At 38.6% G+C, this 26,900-nt stretch overlaps 1 protein-coding gene across 3 annotated transcripts in view; it reads right to left on the bottom strand.

The window, feature by feature from the left end:
• The window catches only part of BNC1 (basonuclin zinc finger protein 1), a 73,935-nt gene that overhangs the window by 15,430 nt on the left and 31,605 nt on the right, over nucleotides 1-26,900 (bottom strand). Inside the window, exon 1 of one of the 3 annotated variants that reach the window (XM_088063111.1) lies at nucleotides 5,265-5,399. The exons of 1 other annotated variant lie outside the window; for it this stretch is intronic. Coding sequence is in view for 1 of the 2 variants with exons in the window: in XM_005521547.3 (XP_005521604.1) it covers nucleotides 4,982-4,990 (9 nt within the window). In the remaining variant the exon portion in view is untranslated. Of the gene's footprint in view, nucleotides 1-4,981; nucleotides 5,082-5,264; nucleotides 5,400-26,900 lie in introns of those variants that run through there. One more of the 3 variants, XM_005521547.3, reaches the window with a different exon arrangement.

Genomic DNA, 26,900 nt, shown 5'->3' with positions numbered 1-26,900 from the left:
CTCCGTCAAATCAACTTTTCTTGTGGATTTAGAAGACAGTCCCCATGTCATCACTTCATTAAAAGTTTTTCTGTATTTTTCTATGTGAGAAGAGTCCTAGGAGTGAGGAGCTGAGACAAGAGACTGAGCTAAACACAGCCTCACAACCGAGAGCTGGTTCGATCCCCATGGCAGCTCTGGCGGCTGAGGGAGAGGAGCTCGGGGCAGTCTTGGGCACTGCAGTGGGCGAGGAAGCACAAGGAGCTGTTTCTGAAAAAGGCAGCCACGCCACAAGGCCAAATTTTAATCACAGCATAACTTGTGGGATGAAAATCTCTCCTCGTGCATGTCACTTACCCTACGGGGCCCCTTAAGGCAACTCTTGTTAATGGTGCTGTCAAAATAATTATAAAGAGAGAAGAATGTGTGTGTGAGTGTGAGTGAGCACACACACTCGAGTGCTACTCTAAAGAAAAAGCACTGGACAGTAAAACTTCATTTTGCCATTCAGCAGTGCGGCTGTAGATAGACTGGCTTATGATGCACTTCATCTCACTTGTTAACAACAGGTAAGTGCTGACAGACAGCTCGGTCCACCTCAGGGACATAGGCAGATCCTCTTTTACCGTTTGGCTTGGAAGTGAAAACAGGAAATACAAATTGAGGAAGGAAAAACATCATGTTACCATTATTTTAGAGTTATTTACTTTTGATTCTGAAACAGACTGAGATACTACAGTTCCCACAGCATAACTGCCCTAGCCTGCATAGGTCAGAAACATTTTGCTGGCTTTAAGCAGCGTATCTATCACAAGATATTAAAGTACTGCCCCTTTTTAATAAATTTACAGGAAAAAAATTGTTCTTATTAGTGCATTTCAAAAATGAGTAACAGATTGCTGCATATTGATAGAAAAACTGGTCAGACTTTAGGGGTAAAGATAAGTCACTGGACAGAAATGGTGTGAAATTTTATGCGATACAGCACTAGATGCTACTTAATCTAACAAATCAATTGTGCACATATTACTTACCCATACTGACATGCTAAGCATGCTATACTAAATGCTGAAGCTACAGATTTAGCTATGAACTGAAACTGAATTAAATATTTAACTCCAACCCCTATGCCAGCAAGAAATGTGTTATTAACTCAAATGCATAAGTATCAGAGAAATGAGGAATATTAGAATATAACATTGCAAGGACTTTAAAATAAGCTTTTTAACTCTTTACCTATTTTATAAAATGGTGCATGTATGAAATGTGGATGAGTTAATGTTTTAAAGATAATCCTAAATTTTTCAGCTCCTCGCACTGCTGCTTAACTCTCAAAGCTATAAAATATACATGCTTAAAATCTCTTCCTTTTCTCTGTTATGGAGTGAAGACATGGATTAAAGAATAATAGTGAAATAACTCTCTGAAATATTTAGTGTTACACAATTGCATTTAATGCAATTTCATAAATTTTAAACCCAAACACTATTTGTACACACACACACGATACTATCTATGGTGCTACAATTATGCAATATTTTACGCAACAGTGTGGTTCCATTGGTAATTTCACAATTTAAAACGCGGTATTCATTTTTACTGAACACAGGTGAGGAAATTTTCACCTGGCTTTCAGGCATCAGCTACTACATGAAAAAATACCTATTTCTCACTGATGATACTCTATATTTGAAATCTGATGAAAAAAATAGCATTTTTCTTTTCTCTATTTTTTTCTCTTTGTTTAAATTCTATAATGGTTTTAAAGTGTGGAATGAAATATTGTTCTTCATACTAAAATGACTGAAGTCTGTTAAAAACTGACACTTTTCCTCATTCGCTCGAGAAAACTTTTTTTTTTTAGTCTGAACATGGAAATTTCAATCTCTAGGATTTTTTAAATGACACCAACAAAACAATAAGAAATAAAAACTAAAAAGACCAGCAATGACACTTGCTATAAACCTCAACGGTAGCATCTGCTAGGACAAAACCTGTTGGCTTCCAGCACACAGGAACTGTGAGGGTTCCTGCACCACTGAAACCAGAAAGGACAGGAGATGACCCAGAGGGAAAAAACCCAGTTTTTCTTCCTTACTTTTGGTGGATATTTTGCGGAATAATGAATTCAAGATCCGTACCTAAACTCCAGCTCAAATCTGCATGAAAAATATTTAGTAAATGCCAAATCACCCCAAAATGCTTTTGGAACACATATTTGTAACGAAAGCTGTAATCTAAAATGAAAAAAAGAACATTTCTGTTTTTATCAGAGGTGTACTTAGCATCATTGTAATGAAGTCCTTATTACTGCAAATAATTCAGTGGCTTGGATTGGAAATGGAATGACACGCTCAATATGTAGGAACAGATCTTTTAACAGTATCACGAACAAACACGGAAGCTGAAAGTCAAGACATTTGGTATCAAAAGCCAAACCTCGCTGCAGCCTCAGAAGGCAGAAGTTCAAGTAAAAGCCCATGAAGTGACCCTATATTTGTAATAATTTTTTCCTATTTCTGTGAAAATTCAGCTCTTCCGAATGTTTGGATATGTTTGCAGATACCATTATTCTTAGAATACTGAATAGGTTATAACTGGTTCAGTAGTTTAAAGAATAAACAGAATAACTACTTTTAAGAAATCAATCAAGCAAAAATCCATATGTATATGAAGTATAACAAAAATGTATTTTCCATAAGATTTGTTACTTTCTTATGTGTTCACTTATTGTTAAAAGTCTGATGGAGCTGCAAATTGCTCAAAATTCTAGTGCTTAATTCAAACAGAATTGCACAATTATACTGATCATTAAAAAACCCCACTATCAATACTAGTCACATAATGGTAAATCTAGTTGAATACGCGATATGTTCTTCAAAAGTCCGTATTTTTCCCTTTTCTGTAAAAGGAGCAATCAGAAAGGTATTCTTCACGGTATATTTTTCTAATCACTAGAACAAAGCAAACCAACACACACTGTTGTTAGTAGTTAAAATAATGGTGGACCCACTTTGCCCCATGACCTGGAGTGGAGTGAGACTCCCCCACCTCCAGCACTGAGACCTGAGCCACAATTTCCCTGTTTTAAAAGCAAAGGACAGAAACAGAGACTCTTGTCTAACATAACGCTTGCATATCTTACAACAAACTGCACTTATTTTCCAAAAGGATGTTAAAAATAGAAGCATATGATCTTTTCCCACCTAGAATTGTATCCTTACAATTAAAGACTATTAGCTGGCATCCCTTTTAACCGTCAAACTCAGACAGTGGCAGTTCTATAGCCACAAAGAGAAGCAGTAAATGAGAAGAACATGTTACTACACTGCATTTGAGAAAGTTTGGCTCCAAGCTATGCACTGATTAATATCAGATCTCCTTCTTTACTTGCCTCTTGACAATCTTGTCACATCTGGCTGACAAATCCTTACAAGCTTATCCAAACCAAGGCAGCCCAGATCATGCTCCGGGAGTAGCTTGAAGGAAGCGGCAACACCAGCCATGTGTACTGATGTGCCATCATGAAACTAATGAAGCTGACTTCACTTGCAGACTGCAGGAACACGAAGAAACACAACATGCCCCAAGGTTTTGCAACATAACGCAGAGTTAGCTCACCAAAAGATAAGACAAACAATCAGCTCCCGAGGTTCAAGAAGCCAAGTAGTTACATGAATTACAAAAATTTATATGGAATTGCTTGAACAACAATCTCAACTAAATGAGCACAATAAAATCCAACTTCGGATCAGATGTGAAAATTGACTGTTAAATGCCTTTCAAGCAATGGTTTGTTTTAAATTAAAACAAAACTAGTCTGTTTTATTTTCTCTCTCCCACATCCCCAAAATATCAGAATGTTGCCTGGCTCCCAGGTTATTCAAACTGAAAAATATCTAAAGAAAAGGAAAAGAAAAAAAAAAAGAAAAGAAAAAGAAAAAAAAAAAATAGTGTCACTTTTTATCCGTAGGATTTTACTGAAGGATAAACCACAGCCTGTGTATATCAGTAGTCCTCCCCTGGGTTAGTGATCTGCCCTCTCCTCATTTTTAAACCAAGAATTCGTTACACAGAGGACTGGAAGTATTTGACCAATTAATAAACCAGAAAGTAAAATGCTGTATCTTAAACACATCTAACAAAACCTCATTATGTATGAGCTGACAATTAATCCATGTTTATTTTTCTATGTGATGAAAAAAAATCCAAATAAATAAGTTAAATGCATCACAATACAAGACACTTAATTAGAACAATATATTTAAAAACCCAGATCCCCCCCATACACACACACACTCATACTTAAACCCACCCACCTCCTTCCCCCTTCCCCCCCCGCCCCAAAATACAAACAGACTGATCCTAAGAAAAGAATTGCTGGCCTTATTTTCTGGGTGCTAAACAGTCAAAAATAAATTGTATATAAAGGGCATACATTACACTCCACTTCAGTGGTAATTTCTAAAGAACTTGGTAGTGAGATTACATTGTTGTCTGCTCTCTAGTACATTTATACATCATGATAATGATAATGTATCTGGTTAAAGCACTTGACTCAAAACACATCTGAGTCACAAATCACAGATTTTACTGCTATTAATGTATATTGAGGACTTGTACAATTAAACATTGTCAAGTATTTATGATTTACATGCTACTACTTCAATTGGAAAACAATTACACAAGTGATGGCTCTGCTTATTATAATCAGGCTGTAATTCTGCATTACTTACTGTAGAACAGGAAAGTCACACAGTTGTTTACAGTGTACAGCAGAAAAAACCCCCAGATTTTTACAGAAACTAGTTTTTTACTTTTACAGTATATTTTCATAATTAAGAAATGGAGAGCACAGCTCCCTACAGCTCTCATCTCCATTGTTCATTACCCAAAACAACACCATTGCAACATTTTTTATATCTCCACAGTGCATAGCCACAAGAAAAAGTTGCACAGCAAAAACATACATTCATATAGAACTGCAAAGAACTTTCCTTACCTCAGACATTCTTACTGTGCTTATGTTTCCAGAGCTATAAAACAGTTTCCCATTCCCTCAGTGAGTTGTACAAAGAAGTACTGGAAAGACTCCTGCCTGTACAAGTACTAAGGCAGAAGAACCATCACACGCCTCTTTACTCTTGTCTGACTCTGAGCACCTCAAGGTCTGATGTATGCTCAGGCTGTGCACAGGGGAGTGAAATAAGATCCTCCCCCTTGGTGTTCTCCAGACCTACAGTACGAAGTTGTGTCTGCCTCTCACCTCTGCAGCCAGCTCTCACCTCGCTGCCCCGGAGTGCTGTGCTCCAGCGCGCTCCTCCAGTCGCAGGGCAGTCCCCTCACAGCTGGCTTGAAGAGGGCATGACACTCATCTTTCACAGAGATTTGATCAAAAGGAGTCACGGAGGCTTGAGGCGCTCCTAATGCAGTGCGAGGAGATTCTACCTCTGCTCTGGCAGCCTAAGTAATGCATTAAATCAATGCAGCTGACCTAGGGCCTATTACTATTTTTTTTTTCTTCTTCTCAGAGTGTACAACTATCTGCAAATAAGCTATGAGGTACTTATGAGTAAAATTACTTGTTTTTAGCATCAGTGTTGTTTTTCAAATTGCAGCTGCTGCACTTTTTTTTTTCTTTTTAACATTTGCAGGTCTCAAAGGTTCAGTGAGTGGGGTGTGTATTTTTTAAAGTTAAAACATTTCCCCTTATCAACTGACTTCTGAGTTAGGGCTGAAATTTATTCCTTTTTATGAAGTTGAAGCTTCCTATTAACAGCAGTACAGGTCATAAAGACAGGACAAGAATTACTTTCTAGTAATTGGGCCAAAATCTGGTTTCAGTTATTCAGGTGTTGGGTTGCATTCATGAGCTAGAGCAGAATTTTTGTCATAGTCCTTTCTCACCCATTAAAAAACCCAAAAAACCCCCCCAGGACAAAACACTTCTCTCCTTTTAATTCCTGTAGATAATTTCTTTGCACTCTCCTAACTCAGGAATACACTGCAGACTAAAGACATGAGCAAGCTGCACTGAACTCAGAGGGAATCCCTGTAGGAACATACCAGGACAACATCTGACAATGCTGATGAATACCTGTAATCCCATAGGAAAGGCAGCAGGAAATAAGATGGCTGTAGGGAGAAGGCAGCTAACATATTATTATTGTTGGTTTATTAGTTGTCTTCCACTAATCCTGTTTACTCTTCACTTGATAAATGCACAAGGCTTAAGGAGAACCTAATTCACACTTAGCTAAATACTGGAGTATAGTTAATGTTAAATGTGTGGCAGTAATTGGAATCAGACCAGGGTAAGGACAACGTGATCCCAGAATCTCGTCCTACAGAGCATGACAGGAAGCATATGCTTTCCTAAATCCTTAGGTTTCTCCACTCTATACCTTATTTTTCCTGCTAAACTATTGAACAAGAGAGAAAAAAAGAAAGGGGGATGGAGTTTCCTAGAATGGTCAGACAGATCCTTCTGGCAAAAAGCACTCAAGTGTGGCAAGAGTCAGCCACTGGTCCATTCCCAACACAGCGCCACATGGAGGCTCCAGTGCCACCTCTGGGCCTAGCAAGATGCCCCAGGCACTTCTCTCTTGGGGACACAGGGCAGGACACATGGATTATCACCAGCCTTGTAAACTGTGGGAAAAGTGCCCAGCCAAAACCATGTTATTTGAACTGATTCTTAATAGCAAAGTTTTAAAAGCATCTACCCTGTGATGGGCACAAAACCTAGCTGCTCTCTCAAGATGTTAACTCAAAGCCAAAGGCACACCTTGTTACTAAAATTGTATTTCCTTCTTAATGAATCAAGCAGTGATGTTAACTAAAAAGGACTCAACATGATTGAGAATTCTGCAACAAAGGTGAGAAGAGTAGCTTAAGATTACATAAACTGCCAGAAGCTCTGAATTGACTTCAAAATGATAAGTGACTAAAACTTAGATGTGTGGAGAGCTGCTCTCCCCTCTAGCGAGTTCCCAAGAAAAACCTATTTACTAGCTATGTGCCATTTGCCTGGATGATGATAATTCTTATTAAATGGGCTAGCTATCCATAGCAAACAATTTAAGACCAATTTACTGTTTTCTTAATTAATTATCTACTAACAGTCTTTTATTTTAAGCATTGTTTTCATTATTCAAGCTTTTTCAATGAATATTTAATGGGAGCACATTCATGCTCTTTTTAAACTGTTCACTACTTCTGATTAGTAATTTTTCAGTGTTTTACTACCTGTGTGACTTTTAGCAGAATCCAGTGATCCCTAGCATAATGTGACATGTGCAAGGCACCATTTTTATCTGCAGGTCAACTTCTAAAGGAATACTGGTACATTATGAGTGTTTTTTAGTAATTTCAGCTGATTCATAGTTCAAGCTTACTTGTACAGAGCAGTTATCAAGAGGTACTTTAAGAATGACCAAAATGGAAAGCAGAGGGTGACTTCCCTAAATCTTCAGCTTCCTGAAAAACCAGCTTCTTGTGAAAAGAAACAGACATTGGGACAGGGCACCAGCCTTGAGACAGAGGTCCTGGACTTCGCTTGGGGCTCTGCCACTGAAGTGCTATTTGACCTCAGGCAAGTTATTTAAATTGATTTATATTTCCTTGCTTCTGAATTACTGTTTTTTTGGTTTTAAATCTATGTAAATCCTAAGCTCTTTGTGGAAACTATAGCATCTCATTATGTTCTTCCCAGGAACCACGCTGAGGGCAAAGGAAAAGGGTCCCCAGGTCTGAACTCCATGTATGTCATAACAAATACCAAAAATCACAGTGTAACAAGGCAGCCCAAGGAAAGCAGCTTTCTCCTCCCACCTGCCCCAGCCTGTTCCTTCTTCTCCATGTCCCAGCCTGTGTGCTCAGAGCAGCATGAATGTAGTGGGATGACTGTGAAGTGCTAAAGCTTCTTAACCAAATGCAGGAGGAGGTACTCATGGTTTTGAGAAGAGTTCCAACACATGGAACTGACTATAAACAAAAAGCTGCTGCTCTTAACTGATTTTATTATCTAGGGTACTTTAAAAATAGGTACTAACTGTAGGGAATCACTACAAACAAAACTGAGTCACACAGCACAAAGTGCAATACAATCCCCAAGAATAGATTTCTCCCGACTCTTAAATTTCAATAATGAATTTTGGTGTTTGATTCAAAAAAATCATTCTAAGGAGAGTATCAGGAAAATTACCAAGCATTGACTAAACACTGGGAGTAGGTTTGTTCTGCCACTGCATTCTCTAGGCAAACAGGCATGTAAATTCTAAATTCCCCAACCACATGCTGCTGCCTCATGCTGTTCCTCCCAGAGCTTGCTGCACAATGGCCTTAACCTCCATGTCCTGCCTGCTTGGCCTAAATTCCAATCACAGAATACACTATGTCCCTCTTACTTAAATCAGTGCTGGCAAAGATCTTAGCACTAATTTAATGCTTTGCTCACTTGCCTTGGAGAGATGTGTGGATTAAATATTTCTCAGAAGAAATGTGAAGCCCCATGATCATACCACTGGGCTCCAGGTCACTTTTCAGGGAGAAAAGCCAACAGGAGTAGGAATTGCTGTCCAGGACTACAGGGACACAAGATTTTGTGGAAGTAGGAGGGGAAAGAAGAAACAGACTTTGAAAATAAGGAGAAGTGATAACCTGTCAGCAAGACAAAGAGTTGTGGGTTTCAAACTACTTACAAGTTCAATGTTTTTTAAAATCCAACAAACCCATGTACATGAAGATGAAAAGAGATTTAAAGAGTGTGCTGCAGCACAGGTTTTGACCACTAGTCAAACTACAAACAAGCCTGCTCAAGGCATAAAGCACTTGATAAAGTTTCTTAAGATGTGTGGAAGGACAGTTAGGGCACTCCAGTTCTCACTATGCAACAGAGAAGCACAGATTTCTTGCTCAGTTTTTTCACACAGGCTGATTTTGTAAGGTAGCCTAAGCTATAAAGTGTCCAAAACTGTTTTCTGCTAGCGGTTTAACTGAAGCTTAAATGTTTACCTCATCTTGATGCTTCTATCCCCTTTAGGGTAATTAGACATATTCAATCCAGCAAGATAAGTTTATTGAACTCTCTGCATTTGCACCTCTGCTTCAGCAAATTTTCATCTGTTCATTGCATTACTTGCCTGTAGCCCAAAACAGTAGTGAAGTAATTACAAAATGCTAACATTTAAAATAGTGTATATGACAAACCCAGAGACACATCACTGACACCAGTACCGTTGACCCATCCCTGTGAAATGGTGCCTCTCCACTGGCTGCCACTAAGATCAAGAAACTGCAATTAACAATTAGGACTGGCCTGGAGAGTAAGTTTCTTTTTAACTCTTATTAATGGTTGCTTTATGTCACAGTGTATTTGCCTCTGAAAAATTTGATTACGTAATCCTTTTTGCATCTAATAAAGTTTGGTGGTTTTAAGTTACAGCCTTTTTCAAGGCAAATCTCTCAGCACTAATAGTAGCATATGTATACAATGTGGCATAATTATGTATCACACAACAAAAGCTTTTTAGTATACTGGTGTTAAAGCATATAGCTTTAAACCATGAAACATAATAAACCAAAGGACTTGGTTTAGACTCCTCTGAGCTAATCAGTACATTTGTTCATGTCATATCTTATTACTATTTACTAGTTGAGATAGTCCTGCTGATGATCCTCCTACCAAAGTCTTCCTCCGCTTCCAATGATTTCTGCAGTTGTATATTTTGATTCTCCAATTCGTATTATTCACTCTTTGTGTAAAAAATTTTTGAGGTATCTTAAGATCATCAGAGTTATATACTAAACCACTTCACCCATTGACAGCATTAACCTTGAAGTATTACTCTATTCCACTCTTTCACTTTCTGGTGTTCCAGTTTCTTCCCTTTGATGCTGCTTTGCACTGAACAAAAGACATTTAGCAGACACTTGATGACAAACAAGTACAACATTTTATTGCTCCTAATGAAAGCATATTCACATATGCCACAGTGGTGTGTTCACACAATTCTGTCATAACTGGGCCTTTCTGTTGAATGCTTCCAATTTCATTCTAGGACCTGAAAGCATTTATAAAGTCTCCAAATTAGGTTTATTAGGTCATTTTGGAGAGTCTGCATTAAAGGACTCTTTCTTGTTCCTTCCTTCCACTGCCCCCCACTCTGGGCTGAGACAGAAAATAGGCTTAACTATTCATTCTGTTCTCTACCTTTCTAAATATTTTTACCTGCTGTGAAGCATGCAGCTTCTGTCTAAATGGGTGGCGTAAGACTGCATAATTTTTCCATATACAATGTCATATACATGTACGAGATACCCACCCAGCTACAGATAGGGCTATAAAGAGTGAGATGGGAATGCTGCAGCAAGAACACTCCAAAAGTTCCTGGCAGCTCTGCCCATTTTTTTTTTTTCAACGATCAGTCTAGTTTGGGATGGGTTTGCATGAAAGTGCTAGCAAAAAATAAGAATATGCGAAGTTGAATTCTTTGAGAACTTCCCAATGATGAGAAAGGTGTTAGCAAGTAAAATGCAATTTTCTAATTTTATCTAATAACCAAACAATAATGGGAGTTGAAGTCTTTCACTGTCAGGGATTAAGGTGGGTGCTCTATCAGCTGCACATGTCCCTTTCTGCACAAATCTACCAACTGCCCTCTGATCTTGCAAATCTTGTGAGGAGTTTAAAACATTTAATTGCTAACTCTGTTATTAAGGAATCTACCCTGTCAAACTGCAGATCTTAAAGCAAATCAGTTTTGATACTGATGTTTCTCAGAGGTGCAGCGTTTAATCCTCAAATTACAACACAAGTTTTAACAGGCAGTTTCTGCCTGTCACCAAGATTTAGTATTGACAAAAAAATTCAAACCCCTTTCTAACACTAATGGTTTATCAAAAGAATACCAGTAATTTCAGTCAAACCATTCTGATGAACCAGGCAGAAATACAATGGGGAGACAGACATGTTTATGCTATCTGATTGAAAGGGCTGAGACAGAATTCCAGAGACTTGGTGTTGTCATAAGAGGAACAGTCAGGAACCACGATTGTGCCCTGAGGCCAAAGGGTGTGACATTGGGCCAGAGGTGTGTCAAAGTCAGAATAAAATGCCTGCCATAAAACTGGTAGCCACTCACATTCACATGGTTAAAGACAGTTGGCAATGTAACACCTGAAACAGTAATGTTCTTTGTTCTTTTTTTCCCAAAAGATGATGAATCCTACCAATACAGAAGATCCTTCACCTATTCTATGGAGATTTGTATTTATTTTCAAAGCCTCCAGCCTCTTCCTTCCTTTTGGTTATGGCTTTGTTTTTTATTTTCTCCTCTTTTTTCTGTCCTTGGTCTGTAATACCAGGTAGTGGTTTTTAACCGTTTAAACCACGGCATATAATAACTGATGAGTAACACAGCAGTAATACCAGTGGTGGCAATTTTGTTTGTTTCATGGGAGTGTTAGAGTATTAGAGAGATGACTAGGACATGTCTCAGTGTCAGACTGATAAAAGGAAAGATGAATTTTCCCTGCCTACAGCTCTTGCCAAGTTTTAATCGTAAACATCAAACAAGTTACAGGACACATTTTTCCCAGACAATGAAATAAAAAGCAAACAGTCTGTATTTTTTAAACAAATTTTGGATGAAGAATTATTGCAAAAAAAAGTCACTAATTTATCTACTCTAGATTCTTTTGCAAGCTCATCAGCTACAAATTTCTGACCAGTTGAGTTTAACAACCATACTTAAAGTACTGTTGTCTCTATGACAATCAATGCTTGTCATAGAGGTTTATTTACCAGGTCCCCCAACTCCGTTAAAGACTTTTCTTACAGCTTTATGCTTTAACCAAAACCTTAATTCTCAGTTATCTTCTCATCTACATATTCTTTTAATTGATTGGGAGAAAATTTCAGTTCCTATTTTACGGTGCCATTTCCAAGAAAATTTCCTTGAAAGCATTACCCATCCGCCATTAGTAGATTTCTTCAAAGCTGCCTCTTTTACTAACTTACTCCAGACATATGCCTGTTCTTTTTATGTCTAGAATGTGTTAAACTTCTGAAGTTTACCCAAGAGTGAAAACAGAAGGTATAGCAATGTCCTGGAGTAGCATCTGACTACCCCCTCCAACCGGGATAGCACATCGATACCAGGACGGTTTGCAGTGAGCTGTTTTTAATGGACAGCTCCCAGGTGACACCAGACACTGCTGCAGCAGCAGCCGCAATATCATACATCCTTGATTGAACTTTGATTAATTTTCCAGACTTTCAGAGCCTGTGGCAAAAGGATCCACAGCGGTAGCCGCAGCCATTAACTCCATCTTTTGTGATTTCTCCTTCTTCATTATGTTTGGGTCATGATTGAACTTTGTTCCAAGTTAGTAGCTTTTGGCTATGGACAAGGGAGATAAGACTTTAGAAATGGAGTGCAGAAGGATAGTATGTGAGAAACTTGCAGTGAAAGCTGCCTGGCTACTAGATGGTAGCTTTGGATACCTTGATGATGTGAATGGCATTAACAAAAATGTTGGAACTCTGGCTAACACAAACCATCACTTTATGCAGTCACAGTCCAAATGTCTTCCAACATTCATGCATAGCAGATGCTATTTTATTATGCTGAACAAATTCAAAGTTACTGTATTCACATATTGAATAAAACTACCATTCCTGGTCAAAATTGTAACTCTGCAGAAGCACTTATTAAAATAAATTAACAGTCCTAGTCGCCTCCAAAGATTATTTACAGAGCTTGTTGTTAAATTGTGCAAGCAACCATCCACTATTGGTATGGTTAATTGGAAAATTTTATACTGTACAGTCAATGTAGTGTCTGTTAGATTATCATATCCTAAAAAACAGCTTAGCAACAGCTAGGACAAATCCTACTGCTACTGGGGAAAAATTAAAACAGGTAATATTTAATTGAAAATGTTACACTGAGTTTTTCCAAAAGATCCTTCAGTGTTTTCATCACACTTCTGCCTCCTTCATTTTTGGTCACAGAATGTCTAAATACTTTGCTAGCAAAGGGACATTTCAATTCCAAGATCACAAAAAAAGAATTCTCATTTTCCTACTCTTTTTACAGTTACTGTTACATTCAAATCTCCCACGTGATACATTTTCAGAATCACTTATATCTAGTTTTACTCCCTACTGTTGGTATTTGCCAATGATGGTATATAGAAATTGTATGCTAAAGTGGCTGAAGTGATCTACAGAAATTTTTGCCCAAACCTAGAAAAGCCCTTTCAAAGCCCCTTTCAAAGCATGAAAACTGAAACTTACTGATGGGAAAAATATTAAACTATTAAGGGTGATTCAAAATCCACTGTAAATCAAAGATATACATGATGTTTCCATAACATCTGACACAATGGGGCTTTGTCCCTACAAGAAGCCTCTGGGCATTCCTGTGATATAAGCTATAATAGATTTGTCTCTGTGAAGCTTTGAGTTATTGTGGCACCTCCAATAGAGGCAGCGTCTGAAATAATTTAAAACCTGGAAATAAGAGAAACCTTTAAAAAATAAAATACATACATATATATACATACACATGCACATATATAAATAAATATAACTTTGCCTTGCTTTAAGCTTTGTATTCCTTGCCAAGAATAGCTGGCTGAGGAATTGGCATCTGCCGTGAGCTCTCATTTATTTTCCGATGCTGCCTTGCCCCATTGCCCAGGCAGCCTCCGCAGTTCCCCTCCTCTCATCTCCTCACCACTTTGCCTTCCCCTGAACCCAGGATACAGAGCAGACTTCCAGCACAGAGCCCTTCTCTGCTTACAGGCTTTCCAGCCCCTTTCCTCCTTCTGCCAATCCCTGTCTCAGCTTTCTGACAGGAGACTGTATAGAAAAAACAGAACCTCTCCTACCTGGTATTTAGGCAGCATTAACAACAGACTTGCATACTAGAAATTATCAGCTTAAATGTGTTCAGACTGGAGCTAAACTGTCAGCTCAAGCTGTATCTATCTGGGTGATCTGGACACTAGACTTGGTTAAGTGGCTGGGATGCCACAGACAGCTAGCAACTTTGGGAAGTAAATAACTTGTGGGAATATTTGAGTGTTGCAACAGAGAAAAGCAATTGAAGAAACACAAACCTGATGTGAATTATGTATTGTATTGGCTACCAAGTCCCTTAAATTTTATCACTGATGCCTCCTGAAATGCACTTGAGCAAGCACAAACCTATTTTAGGGTGAAACCAGAGCTGCCCTGTTAATAATTTTCAAGCCCTGGACTGGTTATCTGGGCTTTCCCTCCATTAATACAGTGGTTTAAAATAATAGGGAAGCATGCATAGCATGAAAAGTGGAAAAGAAGAAAAGTGCTCCAAGACCAACCACTTTTTAGTGCACGTTTGGGAACTGTTTGGAGGAGTGCCAGGGCTAGAACAAGGTGCGAAATCATACAATTATTAGAAGGGTGGCAGGTGTAAAACAGAAGTCTCTTATGGAGCAGGGGTTTGGGGTAAAATATCTGCAGGAAGCTGACTGCCCGACCAACACAGAAGTGATTGAAGGAGGAGGCCTGGCAGGATTACCACAAGGAAGTAACGAGCCTTCAGGTATACTAAACACACACACGGTTTGTGTGACTTTTCACAAACCTCCTTTGCTCTTTTATGTTGTCCTAGTGTTAAAATAAACCATACAGTGGTGGTGAGAAGGAGCCTGGGGCTCCTAGAGAGAAGAGCTGAATGGTCACTGCCCTATAGCACGTAAAGGCTGCTACCCTGCAACAGCCCTACCAGAGCAGCATGGGGTTAATGGCAGCTCAGGATTACTTTTGATGCCTTTTTCAATGGCTGGGACAGGTGTCCCCTCCTGCTGAGGGTGTCCACAAGCTGAAAGACTTTATCCTGCCTTTGCACAGCGACTTGTGTCGCTGTCTTGAAGTGAAGCAGGATCAAGCCCTCCAGCAGTAACTGTGAGACATTTTTATTAGTCCAGCCACATGCTTTGCTCCAAAGCCCCTAGCTTGTCATAAATTTTTCTGCATTAAACTCTTCACCCAGATATGGCTCTAACATAAGCTCCTTGTCCAACAGATTATTAAGAGAATATTCTTTTTGAACTGTCTCTTCCACAAACAGGAGATGCAGCTGGCATCCAGCCTCTGACTTCTGATTAAAGGAGCACTAAAACTCCACAGACAAAAACCTGAAGAGGGAAGAAACACTAAATTCAGCCTGAGTATTTAGTGCTACCTTCTTCTGAAATCCCTCATGCTAAAATGAGGCTGTGGTATTGTCAGAACAACCTCTATTAAAAAACTGTTACAATTTCAAATAGAAATTAAATACTTGGTGCGATCTTTAATTTTCCCTATAGTAAAGAAAGACTACTAAAGAGGCACCCTTTTATACTCTGAATACATTCAAATCCTCATTGCTATAAATCTGTTTTGTTCCCAGAAGCACAATTTATACCAGATCTGTAATAAACTCCATATACCTCTGACACCATTCTTTTCACGTAATTTCAACACATTTTATTTAAAAATCCCACTAACAAAACATCACAACCCTCACTGAAAGCATGATCTCCCTTGATCAATAAGGTAAATTTGTGATTTACCCAAATTTATACAATAAACCTGGGACAGAGATAGCCTGTCATTCAGTCAGTTTTGTGGCTTCATCCTCTTCCCAAGAATAGGACTTTTTCCAGAGCTCCATTTTAGGAAGTGAGTGGCAACTGCTGCTTATAAAACCAGCAGAGTACAGGTATAGTCCCAATTGCCTTTACAAACTCTCTTCCTCTATACACTTAGAAAAAGATGTCTTTGTCCTGAGCCATCATATTATATTGGCTTGTAAAGAGGAATAGAAAAGCCTTCACAATACATCTATTTTAAAAAATAGGCTTCTTTAGAAAGCTCTAAAAATTTGTTTCTAGCCATAGAAATTTTATATTCTGTTTATCAAGATGCTTTCTCCAAAATACATTACCTGGATGACATTCACTGTGAAGTGTTTGCCTCACAGAATGAGAAACACGTGTTTACAAGGAAGGGGGGATGCAAGCTACTTTCATATCCACATTTTGTGACGTAGACAAGTAGCTGGAAAGCCAGTTTGTGATAATGCCAGTATTTAGAGCTTCTTTAATCTAATTAGGAACTGCTCAATACAGTACAACCATTAGCAATGGAACATGCTGCTTATTTTATGTACCAATTAAAGTGCTGCATCGCACCTAGCCAGTTATCAGAAACACTGGCCCAAGGAGTCTATGTAAACAACATTTGTGACCAGGAGTACAGTACAGATACCTGCTTTATTATCTCTCTACTAAATAAATGCAGTTTGAAACAAGTGTTTACCAAAGACCTGCAGTTCTTGCAAATCTCAGGTGTCTAACAACCATACCCAGGACTGGAAATTACCAAGCTCTAAATACTCAGCTGGACTTTGAAACATGACTGACAAATAAATGAGTTGATAAAGTAACAGTGATCATGGGAAAAGAAAGACGTCCACACTAAAGAGCATTTGCTCCTCCTCTCTGAAATCAAAGCCCAAGCAACACTCAAGCACACATGTAGGGAACATGGAGGGGACACTAGGTCCAGCATCCTGCTGTGCTGCCTTAGGCAAAACTGCACCCAATTAGCAAAGCCAGTACCTGGCCCCAAGCAGCTACAGCAGGAGTGATCTCCTTCTAACTTGCCTATCAGTATTTCAGATGAAAAGAAAATTATAATAATTACATTTTTAAGAACAATGAACTAGACTTATATTAACAGCAAAAAGATAGACAAGTTATTTTCCAGTTACAGTTTGGAAAAGGTATTTGAGCACCTCTTCATCAATTTATTTTGGATCAAACTGCTTCATTTTTGTGAAGAATATTTTATTTCAGATTCAGATGGTTTCTTTAAAGCTAAATTTATGCATAAACATTGTCAACATTTTTTAACTACGTAATTGACTTGTGTGTCACTTTTAAATTTTTACTTTACAGATGAAACTGCATAAAGGATGCCACTGAACCTGCAATTAAAACCCAACTGAACAAATGTAAACAATATGAAAGTTTTTCTCTACTTCTTGCAAAAAGTTCTCTGGCTACTCATACAACAAAATCCACAGGGCCTATGATAGCACAAGCAGGTATTTTAAAATTATGTCTTATTTTAGCTATTGAGAAAAGGCATCACACAGACATTTTGAGGAGCCTGCAGACAGTTCATGCTTTCCCACCCTGTCCCATCTACCACCCAAATCTTGCCCTGGAGATCCAACTAGAAGAAAAATGTGTTTTCTTTTCACAGCTCACTCAAATCCTTGCTTTCCCTGATCCTGTTGAACACTATTCCATTTATCAGGAAAAAATAAAAAAAAATCCAAGAAAAAAGATGCAAGTTTTAGCAATGTGAGAGCTAAAATGAATCCATATGAGAACTGAACTGAGACCAGTCATCATTACTGAGGTTAGAACAACTCAGTAATCCATCCCATTTTAGTCACCTGCATTATGTTTCGCAAAATTCATTCTGCTGTTCAATGATCTCATGTGGAAGAGTGATGAGCCACAGGTTCTCTGTAGAACAACAATGGATTTTATTTGAGGAAGATGTATTTCATCTCTATGTATTGCAACACCAATAGACTATTGGAACATATGTCTCATGTTTGTACACTTACACAGCCATGCAAGGGATGTTATGCACTTCTTTTTACACCTGGATTGCCAATGATCTATCAAAAATAAGCGAGAACAACAGCAGGGTGAACTTGAAAGTGAAGCAAGGCAGGTTTTGGTGAACCTTTGTGCTTATGCTCACCCATTTTACCATCAGTAAATTACTTCCATCACTTCCATCAGTAACATGGTGAGAGCATCAGCTTTTTAATGTCTGGGGACAGTAACTGACACTGAGTAGAGGAGTACACTGGAAAAGGGACACAAAGCACTGCAAGAAAGGAATTACAACAGTGATGCATTTGACTTGCAGGCTTGCTTCATTTATTTATTTGGGAGGTTTATTACTTGGGGGTTTTTTTGGTAGTTCCTGGATGCCTCAGTCCAAGCTCTTTTTGGTTTTACGTATGTGCTAAAACACATACAGACATGCACACACATTCCCCTTTTAAGAAGGATGTATGTGCTGCAAAGCACACCCTTGAGCAGCTGTTGGTACCCCAGAAGAGCCTGCATTCCTCTGACCTCCCTACTGTGTCTGTCAAAGGCCACTGAAAGGGATGGGCACCTATTTTCATCTGCAGTGCCACATTAACAGGCAGATAATGTGCAGCCATAGATCCATTCCTCAGTGCCTGACAAAGACAGGGAACTTTATGAAATAATCTGACTGTGAGTAATTTCATGTTAGCTACAAGAGATTGGGGTTTTTGGCTGGAGAAGTATTTGGAGGACTGAGCAGGAACACTGCCTGATATACATATGCACTGCCTATTCTTGGCTTGAGGGTTTATATACAGCAGCGCTCATCTAGAGAGATGCCTGTTCATGGCTGGGGAAGAGACCCTGCCGATTCACCTTGCCTTGGTCACCTCTGTACAAGATTAATGCAGTGCATTCCTCTGAGCTGGGCTGAAAGTAGAGCAGGTGCAGAAAAGCATCTGTTTTCCTCTGGAGCAAAGAGAACCTCTGTGAGCAGGCAACACCTGCACATTGCCCGGTTGCTCGGCTCGGGTGGCTTCCTGGAGCCATTCACTGCGCTACAAAAGTTTCTTCCAAGTCCTGTGTAGTTCTAGACTCACTCCTAAGTGATATCCTTGCACTCAAAGTACTGTCACAGCTATTAAGATCTGCCAGGAAGCTCTTGCTCTAAGACTGAGGTAAGACCTCCTGGGACTGGCAGGCTCTCAGCTAATAGTCTCAGTCTTTGAAATTCATTCCCTTTGGCAGCTTCCCAAAGCCAGACGCTAATGACCTTAGGCATGATGCAAGACCTTTTTATTGGTGTAATTTAAATTTTTTTTCTTTTTTTTTTAGTTTCTGAAGTAGCAGTGAAACCAGACTATCTCCTCTTCTGAGAAAATGCCCATTTTAGCATTGCAAGTAAACACCTAACTTTTGCAGAAACATTATCTGAATCCATCTTACATGTGAAAATGTAACTCACCTCAGCAGCAGTCAACTACAAAACTTTTGGAATGGTTCTCTACATAACAAAGGAAGAATTTTTAATGCAAGTTTAAGCTCAAATACCTTTGGACCTATTTCTATTTATTAGACAGTTTTCCAAAGGATTTGGCCTAATGAGCTGAATGCTGACTTTGGATCATATTTCCAACCTTCTGCCAGGCAATTATGTGACTACAGGCAGGGATACCTCTCTCCACCCTACTGCCTGTGTGGGGATCTGCCCTATTGCAGAATCAAGAGATACCTTGGCCTGCACTAAGGGCTGTTTCAGAGCCAGCTAGCCTCACGCTGTTGTGCCATTACTTAACTGCTTGTAAAGTTTTGAAAACCATACATTGAAATGAATGCAACTTGAGTAAGCTTTTTTTAGGACAACAGTTTCCTGACTTCTTTAACAATTAGTAAGCATCAGCAGAGGATATTCTGAAAGTTTATTCTGTCCAGGCTTCCTCTATCTGCAGGGCAGAGGGAGAGGCTCCTTCTGTGGGTGTTTCAAAGCAGGAGCCTAAAGCAGATATTCTGCCTAGTTGTGCACAGGACTCTACAGAAATGTTGATACATGGGGCCTAGGAAGATTAGCTTCAGTAAGCATCATCTTTTCTCCCTTCCTTCTCTCTTGCCTCCAGACATACTGAAGAAAACACTAGCAGATCAAGGTAATAGCATAAAACTTCTGATTTCTTAGTTTAAATTCCCTTTCAAACTTATTTAAATTTAGCTCCTAGTACATTATCAGTGCTAAAGTGGCAATAGTGACTGTGTGCCTACACAAAGACACAGTAAGTAATAACAAGACAGTGTTATTTTGTGGTAAATAAATTTTAGTTTGAGACTTAATTATTAACTATTTTCTTGGATGGGTATTTTATAACAAGTCCACAAATGCTACAAACATTAGAAATTCTAAGGTTCACTTTGCATTTCAATAAACTGCCATAAATGTAAGAAAAGCATATGTAACTCACAAGAAAATAGACACAATAAACAGGTTTTTTTCTCCTACTGCAGGAAACTTCAGCTTCTAAACAGACCAGCTACCAAGGTAATGTAGAACAGACAATGAAAGACTCATCTATGTGTAAAACAGCTCTGCAATTTTAATCAGAAACAAATTCAATCATTTTCCTTTTAGTTTAAAGCTGGCGAGCAGCAAATTGCTATTTTTGGGGTGCTTCTACATCTCAGCATTAGGCCATCAGTGCACAAACCCTCAGTGACAGCACTACAAAGATGCTGCAGCACTAATAGATGAGCACAAAAAGGAATGCTCCTACAATCAGGAAATCACTTTCAAGACCAAAGGGGAGGAAGTAAAATATGTTTACAAATCTTCATCTTTAGAGATTTGAGCCTATTGACAAATCTGTATTTTTTTTTGAATGGGGAAGTAATTCATTCAGCAACTTCTCTCTCAAATTCAGTGGGCTGCATCTGTTCATCTCCACCAGGAACCTACACAGGTATCAGTATGGAGCTCCAGTTAAAGGTTTGGAAAAACAGCCACCACATTAGCTGTTATCTGGAAATGAGGTAAGATCACGAGCTCTGCAGCTGGAGCCAAAGGATGGAGCCTCCCGCCGCATTCCAGTGGCAAGCTCCTGATCTCTGTGCATTAAAGAAATGTAACCTCAGCTGAACACTGGGGTTATGCTGGACTTCCTGTACTTGACTATGAGAAGTACCCAGCACAGTTTGCCACACTAATGGTATTTAAGCTCTTTGCAGAGGTTGGTCCCCAAGGATGTGACCGGGGACTTTTCCCACCCTGCTTTTATGCTGGCTGGAGGAGCTGGTGTTGCAGAGGAAGGCAAGCACTCGCTGTTAAATATTCTCTCCCTGACAGGCGCTGCTGCAGCACTCAGTAGGATTCTGATCACTCATACTGCTTTTAGAGTTCAGTTGTGGATACTTTCAGAGTATTTCTAATGATCTATTATTAATTGCCAAGAATTACATTCCAGTCTTAAATTCAGAGAATGTGCAACTTTCAGCTGTCAAGGACAGTAATTCAGTACTTAAATTGTGTCAAAAACTGTAAGTGGACTGATTTATACTAATTTGAACAAGCTTGTTCATCTAGATGAAATAATGAAACAAAAGCAGGGAAAAGGCATTTGAGTAACTGGTGTCACTAAACCAGCATACAAGTGATTAACTCAATGAAGTATGCTGGTCTCAGTATTTCAGTGAGAAATGAGGACTACAAGCTGACCACAAAGTGTAAAGAAAATTTATTTAGAAAAGGTCAAATAAAAGGAAAAATTCAGATTTACAAGCCAGATCTTTAGTACACCTCAGAATGGTATAACACCACTAAAGTTAGTTAAACCATGCCATTTCCCACTAAGTAGAGGTTTTGCCCTGTGTTTGTGCAAAAGAAAATTATATTGTTAACTAATTTGTAAAGTAAAAACCTGGCAGATCTGCAAAACACTCTGTTGCTTGACTCTTTGGTTAGGGTATGTATTCCATGGCTGCATAAAGAAAAGGAGAAAAAAAAGGAAAGCAAAAAAAAAGAGGACTGGAAAATCCACCTGGATGCTATCAGTCTTGCCCAAGTAAACAGTACTGACATTAGTGCTAGCCTGCTGAGTGGTACAGGTTAGAAAGGGTCACAAAGGCAAAATGGTGACCAAACGTGCCTTGAGGTAGAGATGCTCTGGAATCTGTCACAAAAGGAGAGAGCTGAAAGCTCATTTTATCTAGAAGTCATTTCATTTTAGAGTTCAAAACAATTAAAAGACATTGAAAGAGTTGTACAAACATGGATTACAGCAAGACAGAAACAATCTCCTTTCTCATATAAACATGCCCTCAACTACATGCATACAGTGTGATGTGTATTGTTCTTGAGATAACAGTGCAGCACACCATAAAATGACAAGGGAATGTGTAAGAAGGATAGCAAAAAAAAATATAAAAAGTTTTCCTCATAATATTAAACAAATACTCATACCCATAACATAACTAAAAAAATTTGTCTAAAGGAAAGAAAAGCAAGCAAATGCCAAAGAATTTAGTTGCGATGTCCCAATACCTAAATGAAGTTTTTTGCTGAAGTCCTTTGAGATAAACTTTCTTTTGCCACTAAACTTGTTAAGTTGCACCTAAATTTGCAAACTAGAGAAATATCTATTAGTATATAATAATCACTTATCTGTTAGCATAAAATAATCACTGAGTTGTAATAATTTTTTTTATGAGGATTTTTTCATGTAGCTTTACATTCACTTGAAAACATTAAGGGAAACAACCTACAATAATTACTTGAATTTTCTAGTTTTTATTTTTTGTCTACAAAAGCAACCTTGAAACCACATCTGGAAGTCCCATCTCCCAAAAAATAAATTTTTGTAAGAAAAACTACATAAATGAAGGATTTTTTTAAGGTCACTTCCAGTTATCTCTCAATGTTTTAGTCCATACCAAGGAAGTAGAACAAAGCATGAAAGATACTTGCACTTGGCATTAAGCAACAAGACCCAGTCTTCAGATTTTGACAACTGTACAAGTCCACAACCAGGCTGAGAGCCTATGGCCCACTCAGAAATGAAATGGTTAATAAATCTTAAACATGATCCTTTTCCAGGCATGTTCAAATAGCACAGGGAAAAAAAAAGCCGCAACAGTAAAGTGAAGTTCTGAACTAATTTTACTTCTCCTACAGCATGCCAGGAAGCGTATTACATGCCATTGGCGAGATACCAAACCTGTGACTCTGGGGGGATGACTGAAGGAATCCTCACAATTCTACATCTTGGAAATAAATTCTGTGCTAGAAGGAAAAGCTCTGTAACACAAGCCATCTAGTACCCTTTGCCTTCTTTTTATGAAAAGGGAGAAAAGAGAGAGAGAGGCTGCTTCCTCAAGTATAGACCAAGACAAGGTGGGCCAAAACCAGCTTGGGGTAAGAACAGCAGAAAGAGCAACTCAGCTGGTGCTTTTCTCTCCCTGTTGCATCTCTGCTGAACAGGGCATTTCCCTAAGTCTCAGTATCAATCTCAGCTATCTCAGATGCATATCAGGAAGCTTACTATAATAAGTGGGAGTGTCATCTGGCCCATTAATTGTGGGAGAATAGCACCTAATTGTATTGTAAATGGTAAAGGTTATACTGAAGCCATTATATTGCACTGAACTCTGCTCTCAGCTATTGCATGATTCTTCCTTTAAAATATGATTTGTAATGTGTCATAAGCAAAATCCAGAACTATGCTCAAAATTTAAAAGCAACTATTTTATTTAACTTTCAAATAAGTAAATAAAAGCTCAATTGAAATCAACATTGTATCATATTCTGAGAATCCAGTTGAGAAGCAATTACTGCTTCAGGATTAGATTACCAAAAGGATAGCTCAGTAATTCTTAGAGAAACACTTTCTTTAAGTAGCAGAGAAAAATTCAAATACAGGTAAGATGCATATCCAGACAAGTAAATACTGTCTACCATTCATTTCCAGTGCCCCAGTAAGCTGTCCTAACTCTTCTTTATCCTTCTAGGAGTTAAAGTAGAAATGGCTCTGAGCCAGCGTGAGTTAGCCCCAAGGAAATTCCTGCAGAGTAGCAGGAGGCATATTGGGGACTGGCTTGAGCTTTTCTGCATTCCAGCTCTCTCCAGTGGCAGTAATGACCCAGCAGAGCCATCTGCAGCCACATTTAAGTTTGGGCAACACCCAGGCTACTCTAACCTGGGGAATGGGCGGAAGTACCTCATCTGGCTGAGCAAACGGGCATTGAAGTGATACAAAGCTCCTTTCCGTGGATACAGACTCTGCACTGATACAGTGATTTATCTGGGTCATTCCTTAAACTCTTGTAGGACTTGTCCCATATAACTTAAAGTTAGTGTTCAAATCTCATGAGACAAAGAACACGACAGGAAATCAGCAGCATAATAAAAATCAATAATTTATATTGTAAGACCTTGTAATGCAATTGTACCAGCTAGTTCCACAATAAGGCAGTAAAAGCTATTAAACAAGCAATGCTTATTTATATTATGTAATATAAGCAGTTTGTATCATATCTAGGGTCTATTTTCCTCTGAGTGCAAATATTTAACTCCCATTAGTGTTAACAAGAGGTTACCTAGCATGTACTTTGGCAAGAGAATAAAACCTGAATTTTAACATTAATCTTAAGCAAGCTTTCAACTTGAAAGAATCTTGAGAGTACCTTGTATTAACACTATCTTAATTGCCCTGAAATCTGGATTTTGCGAGAAGCATATATACAGATAAAACTAACTTGTGTTAACTTTAAATTGCACATTTTAGGATAATGGGAAATAACTGTGTCACCTTTCTGTAAACTGCATAGCTTGCACTGTGAAGGCACTGTTAGCAGAGACAGTGATAACATCTTTGAAGAATTCTCTCAGTTTCAAAGAACATTTTTTCCCGAGCTTTGCTTCCCAGCAGAAAATTAACTCACACTATTTTTCACAGTAATAGTGGGGGAAATTCCTACTACATTTGCAAATGAAACAACTTTTTGGCATTTTCTATTTACAGTTTGGGGAATCTCCTTGTTCACATTCACACTCTCAGCGAGGACAGTGAGGTAGCGTAGATACATAGCACGAGTAGAATCTGGCCCTTTTCATTTTGTGAAACTGCTTTGATCATGATTCTCTCAAGACATTATTTTAAACTCGAATGCAATTGACCGCTATTGCACCATATGTTCCTTATGTGTGAGCTCTGTCTTGTTCATTAATTTTTATGCCACTACTATTGGAATTCAGCCAGTGTAATGTGGAGGCAATTAGCAATGTCAGAGTGTTCATGCCAGCATATAATGAGAGAGAGAGAAGGAGAGAGAAAGAGAAACGGGGAGATTATGCTTCCTGCTACAGGCAAGGGTCCTTTTCAGAGGCTTTTTCTTTTTGAAATGTTATTTGAAAACTGAAATATCTAATAAAAACTAGTGTCAAGAAATAAAAGTCTTGTTACAGAGGTAAAATTTACTCACTTATAAAAACTCTCCTACAACTTCTTAGTATGTTCACCTATTTTCAGAGAATGAAATTGAAGATTCCCTGTGGCCTGATGACCTTGCCTTTTAATCTTACAAACACTGTGGTCCGCTAAAACTGTATCAAAATGTTCAATTTTAGCCTGCAAAAAAAGAGGTATGCATATACTAGAACAGAAACGTGCATTTAATAATATGTGTTCCAGTGACATGATCAAATCTTGGCCATGGCTTCTTGTTTTCTTACAAAATCCCTACTACTGCAAATCTTGCAATCTGAGATTTATGCCATTTGCCATTCTTGTTGCTATTTGTGTTCTTTAAGTTCACAAGATAAAGTATGCCATATGTCTGAAGTTGCAGGGAGTACTGGAGACTGCACTAAAGTCTCCACCTTTTTCCATTCTCAGTGTCACACACACAGACACCCCCACCTTTCCTTACAGTGAGACAGTTTCTGAATAGTTTTTGCCTATCTCAGAACACAAATGAAGCTAACAAAAAAACTACAAAAACTCGGCAGTACTAGAAATCTTGTGCCCTTAAGTCTAGAAGCAGGACTGCACTAGAATTCTATCTCACAGTATATTCCCATTGAACTCCATATTATTCTCCCATGAAAGCAAAGACAGAAACCACTATATACGCAGAATGCCCTTCATAGTGCAAGACTTGACGGAAATTTGTTATTCTTGTGTAAACATCTACAGGTATGTTTACAAAACAGGTAACTCAAAAACCTGACTAATCAGGAGAATGGCTCAAGCTGAAGAATCTAGTTCTATATTCTCCAATGGTTCCTTCCACTTCACATTGTGATTCAGACCCAGGCTTGGCTTTCACAGTCCATTAAGAAGACAGACAACTTTGAAGTTCACTGGGGACATGGTTCTCAGTTCTGTAGTGTTTAATGGTTTAATTATCTATTTGCCTCTGAAGTCATTAAGCAACTCTGTACTAATATGGTTATTAAAGAGATACCTCCCACTGCAATCCTTTAAATAACAGTTACAGTAGCATGGTGCTGTCTGTGGTAAGGGTCTTGTAGCTTAATGGCAGCCCCTCACTTTTGAAAGCTTGGCAACTGTATAAAGGTAGTTTGACTAATCCACCTTAATTTGTCCCAGATACTTACTCTCATCACAAAAAACATCTGGCCAGCTTTGTAGTGTACAGCCATCTTTACAGAACCTCAATTCAGAGTTTTGCAAAGGCTTTGCTGCCCCTGAATTAAGGCACAAAGAGCCTACTCCAAAGCCCATGGATGTCCAAGTCACGGCTTATTGGGCTCAGAAGACATTTATGCAGTTTGGCAGCATAGCCTGCCTAGGATCCAGCTACTGTCATTTGTTCAAACTTCATGAGCAATAGAATTATGTAATTTAGAGTCATAAAACTTTTCAGTAAGTTTCTAAAGCAGGTCACAGAAGCATCAAAAACTTTCTAAATAGCAAGAGTTTTAGTGGAACTTAGTCTAAACCAAATGTTTTAGCAGCATGATATTAGACAGCCTTATTGAAAAGTTGGAATTAATCACTTAGCTTGAATGGAAATTTTGTTTTGAAAGTGCCTTTTTTTCCCCAATTAATTTGTACTTTAATATTATAGATTATATTTAACACTGAGAATGAATTGTAGCAGAAACCTGGAAACTTCCAAAATGGAAAGACTTCTGTAGTTTAGCAGCTTCCCCAAACCTGTTTGTGTCTTCCTCAGTAGATGTAGCAAAGAGACCTGCATGGCTATTTAAAGCAACAGCAAACCCCATCTTTATGGCAGTGACAAACACAATTAGA

Source organism: Pseudopodoces humilis, chromosome 16 (genome assembly GCF_049639895.1).
Source record: "Pseudopodoces humilis isolate 2021_Gansu_Grassland_sample_001 chromosome 16, ASM4963989v1, whole genome shotgun sequence".
NCBI classification, from domain to species: Eukaryota; Metazoa; Chordata; class Aves; order Passeriformes; family Paridae; genus Pseudopodoces; species Pseudopodoces humilis.
The sequence above is the reverse complement of the archived record's forward strand: the minus strand, read 5'-3'. Positions and strand labels throughout refer to the sequence as shown.